At 42.7% G+C, this 12,993-nt stretch overlaps 1 protein-coding gene across 1 annotated transcript in view; it reads right to left on the bottom strand.

Annotated features, from left to right (window-relative positions):
* LOC311144845 (BDNF/NT-3 growth factors receptor-like) overlaps positions 1–10,889 on the bottom strand; it is a gene marked incomplete at both ends in the record, with an annotated part of 87,441 nt that extends 76,552 nt beyond the window's left edge. The window contains 5 exons of the mRNA XM_084181002.1: positions 1,388–1,536; positions 1,871–1,939; positions 5,882–5,953; positions 6,066–6,140; positions 10,690–10,889. Of these exons, the coding sequence (XP_084037128.1) occupies positions 1,388–1,536; positions 1,871–1,939; positions 5,882–5,953; positions 6,066–6,140; positions 10,690–10,889 (565 nt within the window). The remainder of the gene's footprint in view (positions 1–1,387; positions 1,537–1,870; positions 1,940–5,881; positions 5,954–6,065; positions 6,141–10,689) is intronic.
* Between the last annotated feature and the right edge of the window lie 2,104 nt (positions 10,890–12,993).

The raw sequence follows: 12,993 nt of genomic DNA, 5'->3' as shown, positions 1-12,993 counted from the left end.
AGGGCCAATGTCTGTCGAAAGTCCTGGCTGATAAAATTGACAGATCTCTTATCTCCACTCAGGGACGTCGCCAAGACTCTTAACAGCATGGCAACCCTCTCAATCATTGTAAAACCAGAAAACGATTCATTTCAGCACTCAGAGCGCAATATCAGCCCTTACCATCTTAAGCACCTCTCACACAAGCACTGCCAGCTGGCACAGTATGCCTTTACAATGTGTCCATCTTTAACAAAACACCCCGTGGACTAAACTGGTTACAATGGTTGTATACTGGTTGTAACCCATTTTAGACACTAGTAAAACCTACAGCATCAACATCTCCAATATAAATATTGATAGGCAGCAGTGAAGGCCATATCTCAGCCTCAGATAACCTCTGCATCCAACACATCAAAAATACTGCACTGAACTGTGGATGTCATATAGTACAGGATGACAGAGAGAGAGAGGGAGAGATGAACAGAGAGATTAACTGAAAACGACAGAGAGATTCCCTGAAAGTGAGATGGTCAGAGAGAGAACGGCAGAGAGAAAGGGGGGTTGAGGGGGTTCTCATTGTTTCTGGCTGCCTGGCAGCCCTGGGGTATCGTACACACGCCTCTCCCATGTGTCGTCTTCATATGTCACTCATAACGGAGTCCCCCTGCCGTCTCTCCAGGGGCCCGCACGTAACCGTGGCGAAGGTGAAAATAGCATCCTAATGGAGTGGAGGCTGGACAGCCGGATCAATAAGTGTTATCAATGTCATTATATAGTCTCCTCTGTACCCCAGAGCACACTAGTACAGGCCCAGGTTCCTCTGTGTTAATGCACACTGGTGAATGTTACTGAGTGGAAGGGGGAAACTGATCCTAGACCAGCTTTGGTTTGTGGGTACGCATAATGGGCAAATGTAGCATTAGGATACAGCATGTGAATCTAAGGACAGTTTCCTTTATTCAGCAAAGCCATTAAAGGGATAATTTTCTGACATTGTAACCCAACCTTAACTGTTTTCTTACCTCGAAATGAGTTATGTCTATGGCTTAGAATTGTAATACAAGCTCTACGGAAAGCCCTGTAAAGTAAACAATGCAAGAACACTATTGAGTTTAGGGTTGGAAGGGAGTTGACTCTCTGGGTATGAATAACGAGGGCATGTTGTTCCAAACGAGCCACTTTAAAGAATGACTGTCCGTGACATAAGTTCTCTCTAATGAAACTGGATCTCCTATGTCCAGCGTTGCCCACTCTCCATTACGACCATTCTCCCTCAAGCCATTGTGACCCTAATGTCTCTGACAGTAAACCCGCTCTGACAGGGGGGAGGGTGGGGTGGGGGGGGGGGCATTATTAGGATGGGAAGGATACATTTTCAATATAAAAAATGAAGTGGGGCCATTACTGCAGTGAGGGAGTTTGAGCCTGGTCAGGGGTTTCCTCCCGCCATCCTCCGCTATACATTGGAGCTCCTGAGCATCGGCCTCCTCTCCCAGCCATAGCTTCATCCACATGATCTCACAGGAACAGTGCAGCGGGTTCCCAGAAAGAATCCTACACACACAGAAACACAGCGTTGAATGTTGAATCACACACACTGACACCAACACACACACATGCACACATAAACGCATGTACAAGCACAAAGAGATGCGCACATAAACGCACACACACACTAATGTTTTTGGGATCCATGATGACACATTGTCAATCAGGGGTACATAAAACACTGCTGAAAGAGGGGGAGAGCTAAAAAGGGAGAGGGAGGTAGGGAGAGAGAGAGACAGAGACAGAGACAGAGACAGAGACAGAGACAGAGACAGAGACAGAGATAGAGACAGACAGACGAGTATAAGAGTGAATACAGTTGATTTAAAAAGCAACTCACAGATTTGATATGTTTAAATGTCGAAATATCCTCCAAGACAGAGATGACAGGTTGTTGTCTTTCAAATTCCTGTCAATCAGAATTAACATTATTATCAATGCTAACAAAATATCCAAAAGAAATGCTAAACTGTACAACCATTCCAACAACTGATCCTGGGCAGTTCAACATCTAGTTTTCATTTGCATTTGGTTGAGTTGTCAACTAATGTGAATTCAACGTGAAATCAACAAAACATTTCACCCTGTCAATGGATTTAGGTTAAAAGTTGGGTGAAAAAAAGATGAAATTCAAGACTTTTTGCAAATCCAATCAGTTTTCCACGTTGATTCAATGTCATCGCATTTCATTTTTTGATTGAAATGACATGGAAACAATGTTGATTCAACCAGTTTTTGCCCAATGGGTTGTCTGTCTTACAGTAAACAATTATTTTTGTAAGAACTCTAGTTTGGCCTTCACATTGAGATACAGTGGGGAGAACAAGTATTTGATACACTGCCGATTTTGCAGGTTTTCCTACTTACAGTGGGGGAAAAAAGTATTTAGTCAGCCACCAATTGTGCATGTTCTCCCACTTAAAAAGATGAGAGAGGCCTGTAATTTTCATCATAGGTACACGTCAACTATGACAGACAAAATGAGAAAAGAAAATCCAGAAAATCACATTGTAGGATTTTTTATGAATTTATTTGCAAATTATGGTGGAAAATAAGTATTTGGTCAATAACAAAAGTTTCTCAATACTTTGTTATATACCCTTTGTTGGCAATGACACAGGTCAAACATTTTCTGTAAGTCTTCACAAGGTTTTCACACACTGTTGCTGGTATTTTGGCCCATTCCTCCATGCAGATCTCCTCTAGAGCAGTGATGTTTTGGGGCTGTCGCTGTGCAACACGGACTTTCAACTCCCTCCAAAGATTTTATATGGGGTTGAGATCTGGAGACTGGCTAGGCCACTCCAGGACCTTGAAATGCTTCTTACGAAGCCACTCCTTCGTTGCCCGGGCGGTGTGTTTGGGATCATTGTAATGCTGAAAGACCCAGCCACGTTTCATCTTCAATGCCCTTGCTGATGGAAGGAGGTTTTCACTCAAAATCTCACGATACATGGCCCCATTCATTCTTTCCTTTCAGTCGTCCTGGTCCCTTTGCAGAAAAACAGCCCCAAAGCATGATGTTTCCACCCCCATGCTTCACAGTAGGTATGGTGTTCTTTGGATGCAACTCAGCATTCTTTGTCCTCCAAACACGACGAGTTGAGTTTTTACCAAAAAGTTATATTTTGGTTTCATCTGACCATATGACATTCTCCCAATCCTCTTCTGGATCATCCAAATGCACTCTAGCAAACTTCAGACGGGCCTGGACATGTACTGGCTTAAGCAGGGGGACACGTCTGGCACTGCAGGATTTGAGTCCCTGGCGGCGTAGTGTGTTACTGATGGTAGGCTTTGTTACTTTGGTCCCAGCTCTCTGCTGGTCATTCACTAGGTCCCCCTGTGTGGTTCTGGGATTTTTGCTCACCATTCTTGTGATCATTTTGACCCCACGGGGTGAGATCTTGCGTGGAGCCCCAGATCGAGGGAGATTATCAGTGGTCTTGTATGTCTTCCATTTCCTAATAATTGCTCCCACAGTTGATTTCTTCAAACCAAGCTGCTTACCTATTGCAGATTCAGTCTTCCCAGCCTGGTGCAGGTCTACAATTTTGTTTCTGGTGTCCTTTGACAGCTCTTTGGTCTTGGCCATAGTGGAGTTTGGAGTGTGACTGTTTGAGGTTGTGGACAGGTGTCTTTTATACTGATAACAAGTTCAAACAGGTGCCATTAATACAGGTAACGAGTGGAGGACAGAGGAGCCTCTTAAAGAAGAAGTTACAGGTCTGTGAGAGCCAGAAATCTTGCTTGTTTGTAGGTGACCAAATACTTATTTTCCACCATAATTTGCAAATAAATTCATTAAAAATCCTACAATGTGATTTTCTGGATTTTTTTGTCTCAATTTGTTTGTCATAGTTGACGTGTACCTATGATGAAAATTACAGGCCTCTCTCATCTTTTTAAGTGGGAGAACTTGCACAATTGGTGGCTAACTAAATACTTTTTTTCCCCACTGTACAAAGCATGTAGAGGTCTGTAATTTGTATCATAGGTACACTTCAACTGTGAGAGACAGAATCTAAAACAAAAATCCAGAAAATCACATTGTATGATTTGTAAGTAATTAATTTGCATTTTATTGCATGACATAAGTATTTGATCACCTACCAACCAGTAAGAATTCTGGCTCTCACAGACCTGTTAGTTTTTCTTCAAGAAGCCCTCCTGTTCTCCACTCAATACCTGTATTAACTGCACCTGTTTGAACTCGTTACCTGTATAAAAGACACCTGTCCACACACTCAATCAAACAGACTCCAACCTCTCCACAATGGCCAAGACCAGAGAGCTGTGTAAGGACATCAGGGATAAAATTGTAGACCTGCACAAGGCTGGGATGGGCTACAAGACAATAGGCAAGCAGCTTGGTGAGAAGGCAACAACTGTTGGCGCAATTATTAGAAAATGGAAGAAGTTCAAGATGACGGTCAATCACCTTTGGTCTGGGGCTCCATGCAAGATCTCACCTCGTGGGGCATCAATGATCATGAGGAAGGTGAGGGATCAGCCCAGAACTACACGGCAGGACCTGGTCAATGACCTGAAGAGAGCTGGGACCACAGTCTCAAAGAAAACCATTAGTAACACACTACGCCGTCATGGATTAAAATCCTGCAGCGCACGCAAGGTCCCCCTGCTCAAGCCAGCGCATGTCCAGGCCCGTCTGAAGTTTGCCAATGACCATCTGGATGATCCAGAGGAGGAATGGGAGAAGGTAATGTGGTCTGATGAGACAAAAATAGAGCTTTTTGGTCTAAACTCCACTCGCCGTGTTTGGAGGAAGAAGAAGGATGAGTACAACCCCAAGAACACCATCCCAACCGTGAAGCATGGAGGTGGAAACATCATTCTTTGGGGATGCTTTTCTGCAAAAGGGACAGGACGACCGTATTGAGGGGAGGATGGATGGGGCCATGTATCGCGAGATCTTGGCCAACAACCTCCTTCCCTCAATAAGAGCATTGAAGATGGGTCGTGGCTGGGTCTTCCAACATGACAACGACCCGAAACACACAGCCAGGGCAACTAAGGAGTGGCTCCGTAAGAAGCATCTCAAGGTCCTGGAGTGGCCTAGCCATTCTCCAGACCTGAACCCAATAGAAAATCTTTGGAGGGAGCTGAAAGTCTGTATTGCCCAGTGACAGCCCCGAAACCTGACGGATCTGGAGAAGGTCTGTATGGAGGAGTGGGCCAAAATCCCTGCTGAAGTGTGTGCAAACCTGGTCAAGACCTACAGGAAACGTATGATCTCTGTAATTGCAAACAAAGGTTTTTGTACCAAATATGAAGTTCTGCTTTTCTGATGTATCAAATACTTATGTCATGCAATACTTATGTTGCCTTCTCATCAAGCTGCTTGCCTATTGTTCTGTAGCCCATCCCAGCCTTGTGCAAGTCTACAAATGTATCCCTGATGTCCTTACACAGCTCTCTGGTCTTGGCCATTGTGGAGAGGTTGGAGTCTGTTTGATTGAGTGCGTGGACAGGTGTATTTCATACAGGTTAACGAGTTCAAACAGGTGCAGTTAATACAGGTAATGAGTGGAGAACAGGAGGGCTTCTTAAAGAAAAACTAACAGGTCTGTGAGAGCCAGAATTCTTACTGGTTGGTAGGTGATCAAATACTTATGTCATGCAATAAAATGCAAATTAATTACTTAAAAATCAAACAATATGATTTTCTGGATTTTTTTAGATTCCGCCTCTCACAGTTGAAGTGTACCTATGATAAAAATTACAGACCTCTACATGCTTTGTAAGTAGGAAAACCTGCAAAATCGGCAGTGTATCAAATACTTGTTCTCCCCACTGTAAATGTTGCCTTAGGCCTATAGAAGCCACTCACAGATACTGAAGTTTGAGGTTGTTCTGGAAAGCCAGTCGAGACACATAGGTCAGCCGGCTGTTAGTCACAGTTCTGCAAAGCAAATACACACAAAAACATGATCATATTGCACTATTAGACCAGTGACAATCTGGGCCCCATCATGACCACAAGTATAAGATATCACATAACATAACAGACTTACAGATTTGTGAGGTTCCGGTAATAATGCAGGTCTTTGTCATTGATGGACGAGAAGCTACTCTGATTTGCAATATATCTGTCAAAAATGAAATGGAGAAAAAAAGGTTAGATAACAGAAGTAGGGGCAGTAAGCCCAGTGAACAACAGATGCACAGCAGCACATTTCAACAGATATAAATTCTTAAGAGTCGATTGACGCACCCATGCGCCAATGTAATTAACATAATATTTAAAAATCCCCATCAAAATCTGTCTGTTTAAACTAGAGATATCATTTTTTGTATGGGCTGCATCTCAATCCACCACATCAGCCTATGTCGGCCTTCCGCATCTGCTGTGGAAAGTAGCAGAGCTACAGCGCTGTTTGTCAGACCAGGAGACATCCCGAAAATCGGTCCTCTCATAAAAACGTCTGTAGCGTCTGAACGGTTTGGCCTACAAACTAATACGACCCCCACGGGACTCGTTTGAAGTCGGTACTGTCAATGTGCCAACTTCTGTCTGTAGCATCCGAACCGTTTGGGCTACAAACTAATATGACCCGACTATGGAAAGGGGAGACTCGTTTTGCTCTATGACCCCCACAAGTGTCACAGGACTCACTGAAGGTAACCCAGTACCGGTTTTAAAATGTTATGGAAGTATGGAAGTAGGTTTGTGACCACAAAAAAGGGGTTAAATAAAATATGTACAGTGAATATAAATATAAATGCAACATGTGAAGTGTTGGTCCCATGTTTCATGAGCTGAAATGCACTGTTAGTGAGCATTTCTCCTTTGCCAAGAAAATCCATCCACCTAACAGCTGTGGCATATCAAGAAGCTGATTAAACAGCATGATCATTAAACAGGTGTACCTTGTGCTGGGGACATTAAAAAGGCCACGATATAATGTGCAGTTTTGTCGCACAACACAATGCCACAGATGTCTCAAGTTTTGAGGGAGCATGAAATTGGCATGCTGACTGCAAGAATGTCCACCAGAGCTGTTGACAGAGAATGTAATGTTCATATTTCTACCATAAGCCGCCTCCAACGTCGTTTTAGAGAATTTGGCAGTATGTCCAACCGGCCTCACAACCGTAGACCACGTGTAACCACGCCAGCCCAGGGCCTCCACATACGGCTTCTTCACCTGCGGGATCGTCTTAGACCAGCCACCTGGACAGCTGATGTAACTGTGGGTTTGCACAACCGAATAATTTCTACACAAACTGTCAGAAGCTGTCTCAGGGAAGCTCATCTGCATGCTCATCGTCCTCATCAGGGTCTTGACCTGACTGCAGTTTGGCATCGTAACCGACTTCAGTCGCCAAATGCTCATCTTCGATGGCCAATGGCATGCTGGAGAAGTTTGCTCTTCACGGATGAAGACAGGATTGTGTCAAGGCACAGATCTGGGGAAGGGTACCAAAAAATGTCTGCAGCATTGAAGGTCCCCAAGAACACAGTGGCCTCCATCATTCTGAAATGACTCTTCCTAGAGCTGGCCGCCCGGCCAAACTGAACAATCGGGGGAGAAGGGCCTTGGTCAGGGAGGTGACCAAGAACCCGATGGTCACTTTGACAGAGCTCCAGAGTTCCTCTGTGGCGATGGGAGAACCTTCCAGAAGGACAACCATCTCTGCAGCACGCCACCAATCAGGCCTTTATGGTAGTGTGGCCAGACGGAAGCCACTCCTCATTAAAAGGCACCTAAAGGACTCTCAGACCATGAGAAACAAGATTCTCTGGTCTGATGAAACCAAGATTGAACTATTTCGCCTGAATGCCAAGTGCCACATCTGGAGGAAACCAGGCACTGCTCATCACCTGGCCAATACCATCCCTACGGTGAAGCATGGTGGTGGCAGCATCATGCTGTGGGGATGTTTTTCAGCGACAGGGACTGGGAGACTAGTCAGGATCGAGGGAAAGATGAACGGAACTAAGTGCAGAGAGATCCTTGATGAAAACCTCATCCAGAGCGCTCAGGACCTCAGACTGGGGCGAAGGTTCACCTTCCAACAGGACAACGACCCTAAGCACACAGCCAAGACAACGCAGGAGTGGCTTCGGGACAAGTCTCTGAATGTCCTTGAGTGACCCAGCCACTCGTACTTGATCCCGATCTAACATCTCTGGAGAGACCTGAAAATAGCTATACAGCGACGCTCCCCATCCAACCTGACAGAGCTTGAGAGGATCTGCAGAGAAGAATTGGAGAAACTTCCCAAATACATGTGTGCCAAGCTTGTAGCGTCATACCCAATAAGACTCGAGGCTGTAATCGCTGCCAAAGGTGTTTCAACAAAGTACTGAGTAAAGGGTCTGAATATTTATGTAAATTTGATATTTCAGTTATAAATGTTTAATACATTTGCAAGCATTTCTAAAAACCTGCTTTTCCTTTGTCATTATGGGGTATTGTGTGTAGATTGATGAGGGGAAAAAACGATTTAATCAATTTTAGAATAAGGCTGTAACGTAACAAAATGTGGAAAAAGTTAAGGGGTCTGAATACTTTCCGAATGCACTGTATGTCCGAAAAGTATATATATTTCCTGAGCTTAGTTATATCTCCTAGATGTAGGACAGACCCTTCAAAACCTTATTCCTTATGATTATTTTGTTTTACCTACAGGCGTAAAGGCCGATACGTAAAGCTTATTAAAGAGCAGTGATCCTAGCAAGAGTGGTGTTCGGGTTTCTTCTTCTTTGTCACCTACAGGGGTCCTGGAATTCAGAATCAAATCACTAAATGATCCATGGTATGACCATCTTAAAACAATTCCATATGTTAGGTTAGTAGACTTTTAGAGGTTACTAACATGATTTTTGAATGACTACCTCATCTCTGTACCCCACCCACACATGCAATTATCTGTAAGGCCCCTTTCAGCAGTGAATGTTTAGGTGTTTTTCAGTGATGGGAGTTTTTGTTCCAGATTTTTGTCAAGGTCATTTGAAAATACAAATTTCATAAATAGACTGATGAATGTCAACATATAGGATAGGCCCTAACTCAAGTCGTCTACTTCTTGTCATTTTTAACAGTCGACTATTCCAGATGAATACATTAATTCAATATTTTATCAAATATATATTTATAATTATATATCTTTTTTGTATATGTTTACACTGTAATCTTACAGGAGAGGCTATGCATCAAAGGGTCTGCTATGGTCTTGACAAAGAGACGCTCACATCGTGTCCTCAACATTATGCATTCTAAACTGTACTTTTGATTCTCCGTCTTCATTTAGGCTATGATCAATCTGAAAACAGCTCAAACGTGGGTGGAAATGTATTTAGTCTAGGCCAATTCATTGTTTTCACAATAGAAGAAAAATTGCCTAGACTATAGCTTAATATTTAAACATTACAGAATATAAAATAGTAGGCTTTTGGGCGCATTGTCTTTGCAAATATTTGGACTACTGAGTTTCTGCGGGAGTAGGACTACACCTCTTCCCGGGGTCACGGTGGAGCATCGATCGGTACCGATCAGTATCCCTCGCGGTCCAGTCGTGCCCACCGCTCTCACACTGACATACACACTCGAGCACGTGTATACACACACACACACACATTTATTTTCCTAACATCACTGCTGCAAAACTATAAAATAAGTTTTATTAGCCAATTCAAATAGCCTAACTGTTGACTGAGAATTGGCCATTCGATTGAACCTTCAATTCTACTCATTGATAGTCTAAAATGCATAGGCTTTTTTCACCTCTTTATTGTTTGCCGATTAGGCAGGTTATATCTGGTCATTCCACCAATTGTGTGCCTTTTGACTAGTGTAACTTGGTTTTAAAAAACGTTTGATTTCACCAAATGTTTACATTCTGTCATAAAGAGCACATGTTCAACTCAAAAAACAAATTACTATAGTAAGTGCCTATTAAGAAACAAATAAAGTAACAGGGTTGACGATATCATCTTAAAACAGCCATACATCCCCTTATGACAGGGGAAATTGAAGTTTGTTGTGTGTAACAGGAAGGGGCAATTGAAAGTAAGCTTCACAACAAACAAAACATTTGTTAAAACATTTCCAGCCTGTCTATCTATGGGTAACAGGGTTGACATGTTATGTTTGACCCGCTCACTTTTCCACCACAAAACACCAGAACATGGCCAAAAAGAGTAGAACCAGCTCACCTGCTTTTACACTGTGGTTTGACTATTATATGTATTAAAAAGGAATAGTTTCACTACATTAAAATTAGAGTTCAGTTCATGTAACAGGCTTGACCTTAAAATGAGGGACATATGTAAATGAATCACTAACCACATGAAATAAATAATAATCTTCAGAAATGACTGTCAAAGCAACAAAATAACTAGGGCTTTACAATGATGGTGTAAATTTTTTGAAATGTTGGGACTATGTGGATACGAATCTTCCCAGGAGGCACTTTAGCAAATCTTTATTCAGATGTATTGAATTCTCCATGTGGTCTATATTAAAGGACAATTTAATGAATATAATAGGCTTTTACAATTCGATATTGGTGCACAATTGCTACTTAAAACATCAAAGTGACTCAAAAGGCACTCATTTCATGGAAGACCCATCTGTTATAGGCCTAGGCCTATATGTTGGGTCCCGTGATGGATCATGGACAGTGACTCACATGTCTGTAATGTTGTCCATCTCCAGCTCCGACTGCAACACGGGGAAAGCCATGATACCCCGCTCCTGGTCCACACAGGCGATCCTGGCTCCGCTGCAGGTGCAGGACGCGGGGCAGGCGGCCCCGAGCCTCCACAGTTCCATTAGTACGCAACACAATCCCAACAGAAACACCCCACTACACCTCCGAAAGGCGCTCATCTCGGCTCCCTCCATGCCCGACCAAGGACCGCTCGGATCAGCCAAGCTCCAGCAGAAAAAGACGCTGTCAGATGCTCAACCCAGAAGAGCATGCACAAGCCGCTCTCCGCGCAAATGGGTGAGATGCTGAAAATTGGTTTATCCGTTCTGTCCTTCTCCACAAGAATCCAGTCAGTCACTCAAATTCACATTGAGACACCGACGTGTGTGTATGCCAAGGATTCCTTCTCTCTCGCTCGCTCTCAGACAGATGACACTGGCACTGATAATTCCACACAAAACCCTATGTCCTGTGCAGGTCTGCCAGATGCAGAGCCGTGGACGAATAGATCATGAACAGAGACGATGGAGCCGAAAGCGCACACCATTTATTGTTACGTTGTTCAAGCAGTGCACTGAGGAGGAGGCGGCACGGGTAGGCCTACCAACATCAAAACATGCAGTATGTTATAGATCGCCGTCAAGAATACGCCCTCTAGCCATTGTTTTAGTTCCGATTCCACGCTGATTGTTCCAGATGGCAAGGGGTTAAAGGGCTCTCGTCCCTGTCATTCACCGGCGGTCTTGTGTTTAGCCTACAGTAGCCTACGTGTCTCTGTCCGACGAGATGAGTTGGTGTCCTTGTAGGCTATAACGGACAAATAGCATAACATCGGACATGAGAGATATGGGGCTGGGTTTACAGCCAAAGTGTATTCGAATAGAAAATCATGTGTTAATTAAAAAACGAAATGACAGCGCAGGTGTGCATCTGCTTCAATTGCATTTGATTTATCCCACTGGCACATCGGGGCAGTCACCAATCATTCCCTCTTTAGCCGCCGTGTACCAGCCTCCATCACCTTATTAAATCATTACGCTCCATTACATAACCATAAAGATTTTAGCCGGCATGTACTGAATCAATAACATGTCATATGTAGTGGAGGGACATTGAAAAGACATCTAAAAGATATGTTCATTTTAGGTTCTAAATGAAGCTTTGAAAAGACATCTTCTCTGAACATTGAAATCAGGTTAATTTTCGGTTCTGAATGAAATGAGAAAATATGAATTTCCTTGATGCTGAAAATACGTATTTTCTGGATGTTTAAAAAAATATATTTTCCAGATGTTTAAATCAGGTTACTTTTTGGGTCTGAATGAAATAGAAAACAGGTAATTTAACCTACAGAAGTTGAAAATATTTATTTTTGGTCATTGACTGTATGGCCAAATTTCAACTGCACATACAGTGCCTTCAGAAAGTATTCACCCCTTGACTTAGTTCACATTTTTATGTGTTACAGCCTGAATTAAAAATGGATTAAATATGTTTTTTTTCCCACCCATCTACACATGATACCCATAATGACGAAGTGAAAACATGTTTTTAGAAATGTTTGCAAATGTATTGAAAATGAAATACAGAAATATCACATTTACATAAGTATTCACACCCCTGATTCAACACTTTGTAGAAGCACCCTTGGCAGCGATTACAACTGTGAGTCTTTCTGGGTAAGTCTCTAAGAGCTTTCCACACCTGGATTGTGCAACATTTGCCCATTATTATTTTCTAAATTCTTCAAGCTCTGTCAAACTGGTTGTTGATCATTGCTAGACAACCATTTTCAGGACTTCAAATAAATGTAAGTCAAAATTGTATCTCGGCCAGTGTGGATTTGGCCTTGTGTTTTGGGTAATTTTCCTGCTGAAAGGTGAATTCATCTCCCAGTGTCTGGTGGAAAGCAGACTGGACCAGGTTTTCCTCTAGGAGTTTGCCTGTGCTTAGCTCCATTCCATTTATTTTTTATCCTGAAAAACTCCCCAGTCCTTAACGATTACAAGCATACCCATAACCTGATGCAGCCACCACTATGCTTGAAAATATAGAGAGTGGTACTCAGTAATGTGTTGTATTGGATTTGCCCCCAAAATAACACTTTGTATTCAGGACAAAAAGTGATTTGCTTTGATAATTTTTTTGCAGTATTACTTTAGTTCCTTGTTGCAAACAGGATCCATGTTTTGGAATATTTTTATTCTGTACAGGATTCCTTCTTTTCACTCTGTCAATTAGTTATTCAATGTCTGTTTTTATTTTTACCCATCTACCAATGTG

The sequence above is a fragment of the Coregonus lavaretus genome, assembly GCF_964263955.1.
Source record: "Coregonus lavaretus genome assembly, chromosome: 17".
NCBI classification, from domain to species: Eukaryota; Metazoa; Chordata; class Actinopteri; order Salmoniformes; family Salmonidae; genus Coregonus; species Coregonus lavaretus.
This window is presented reverse-complemented; position numbering and strand designations above follow the sequence as displayed.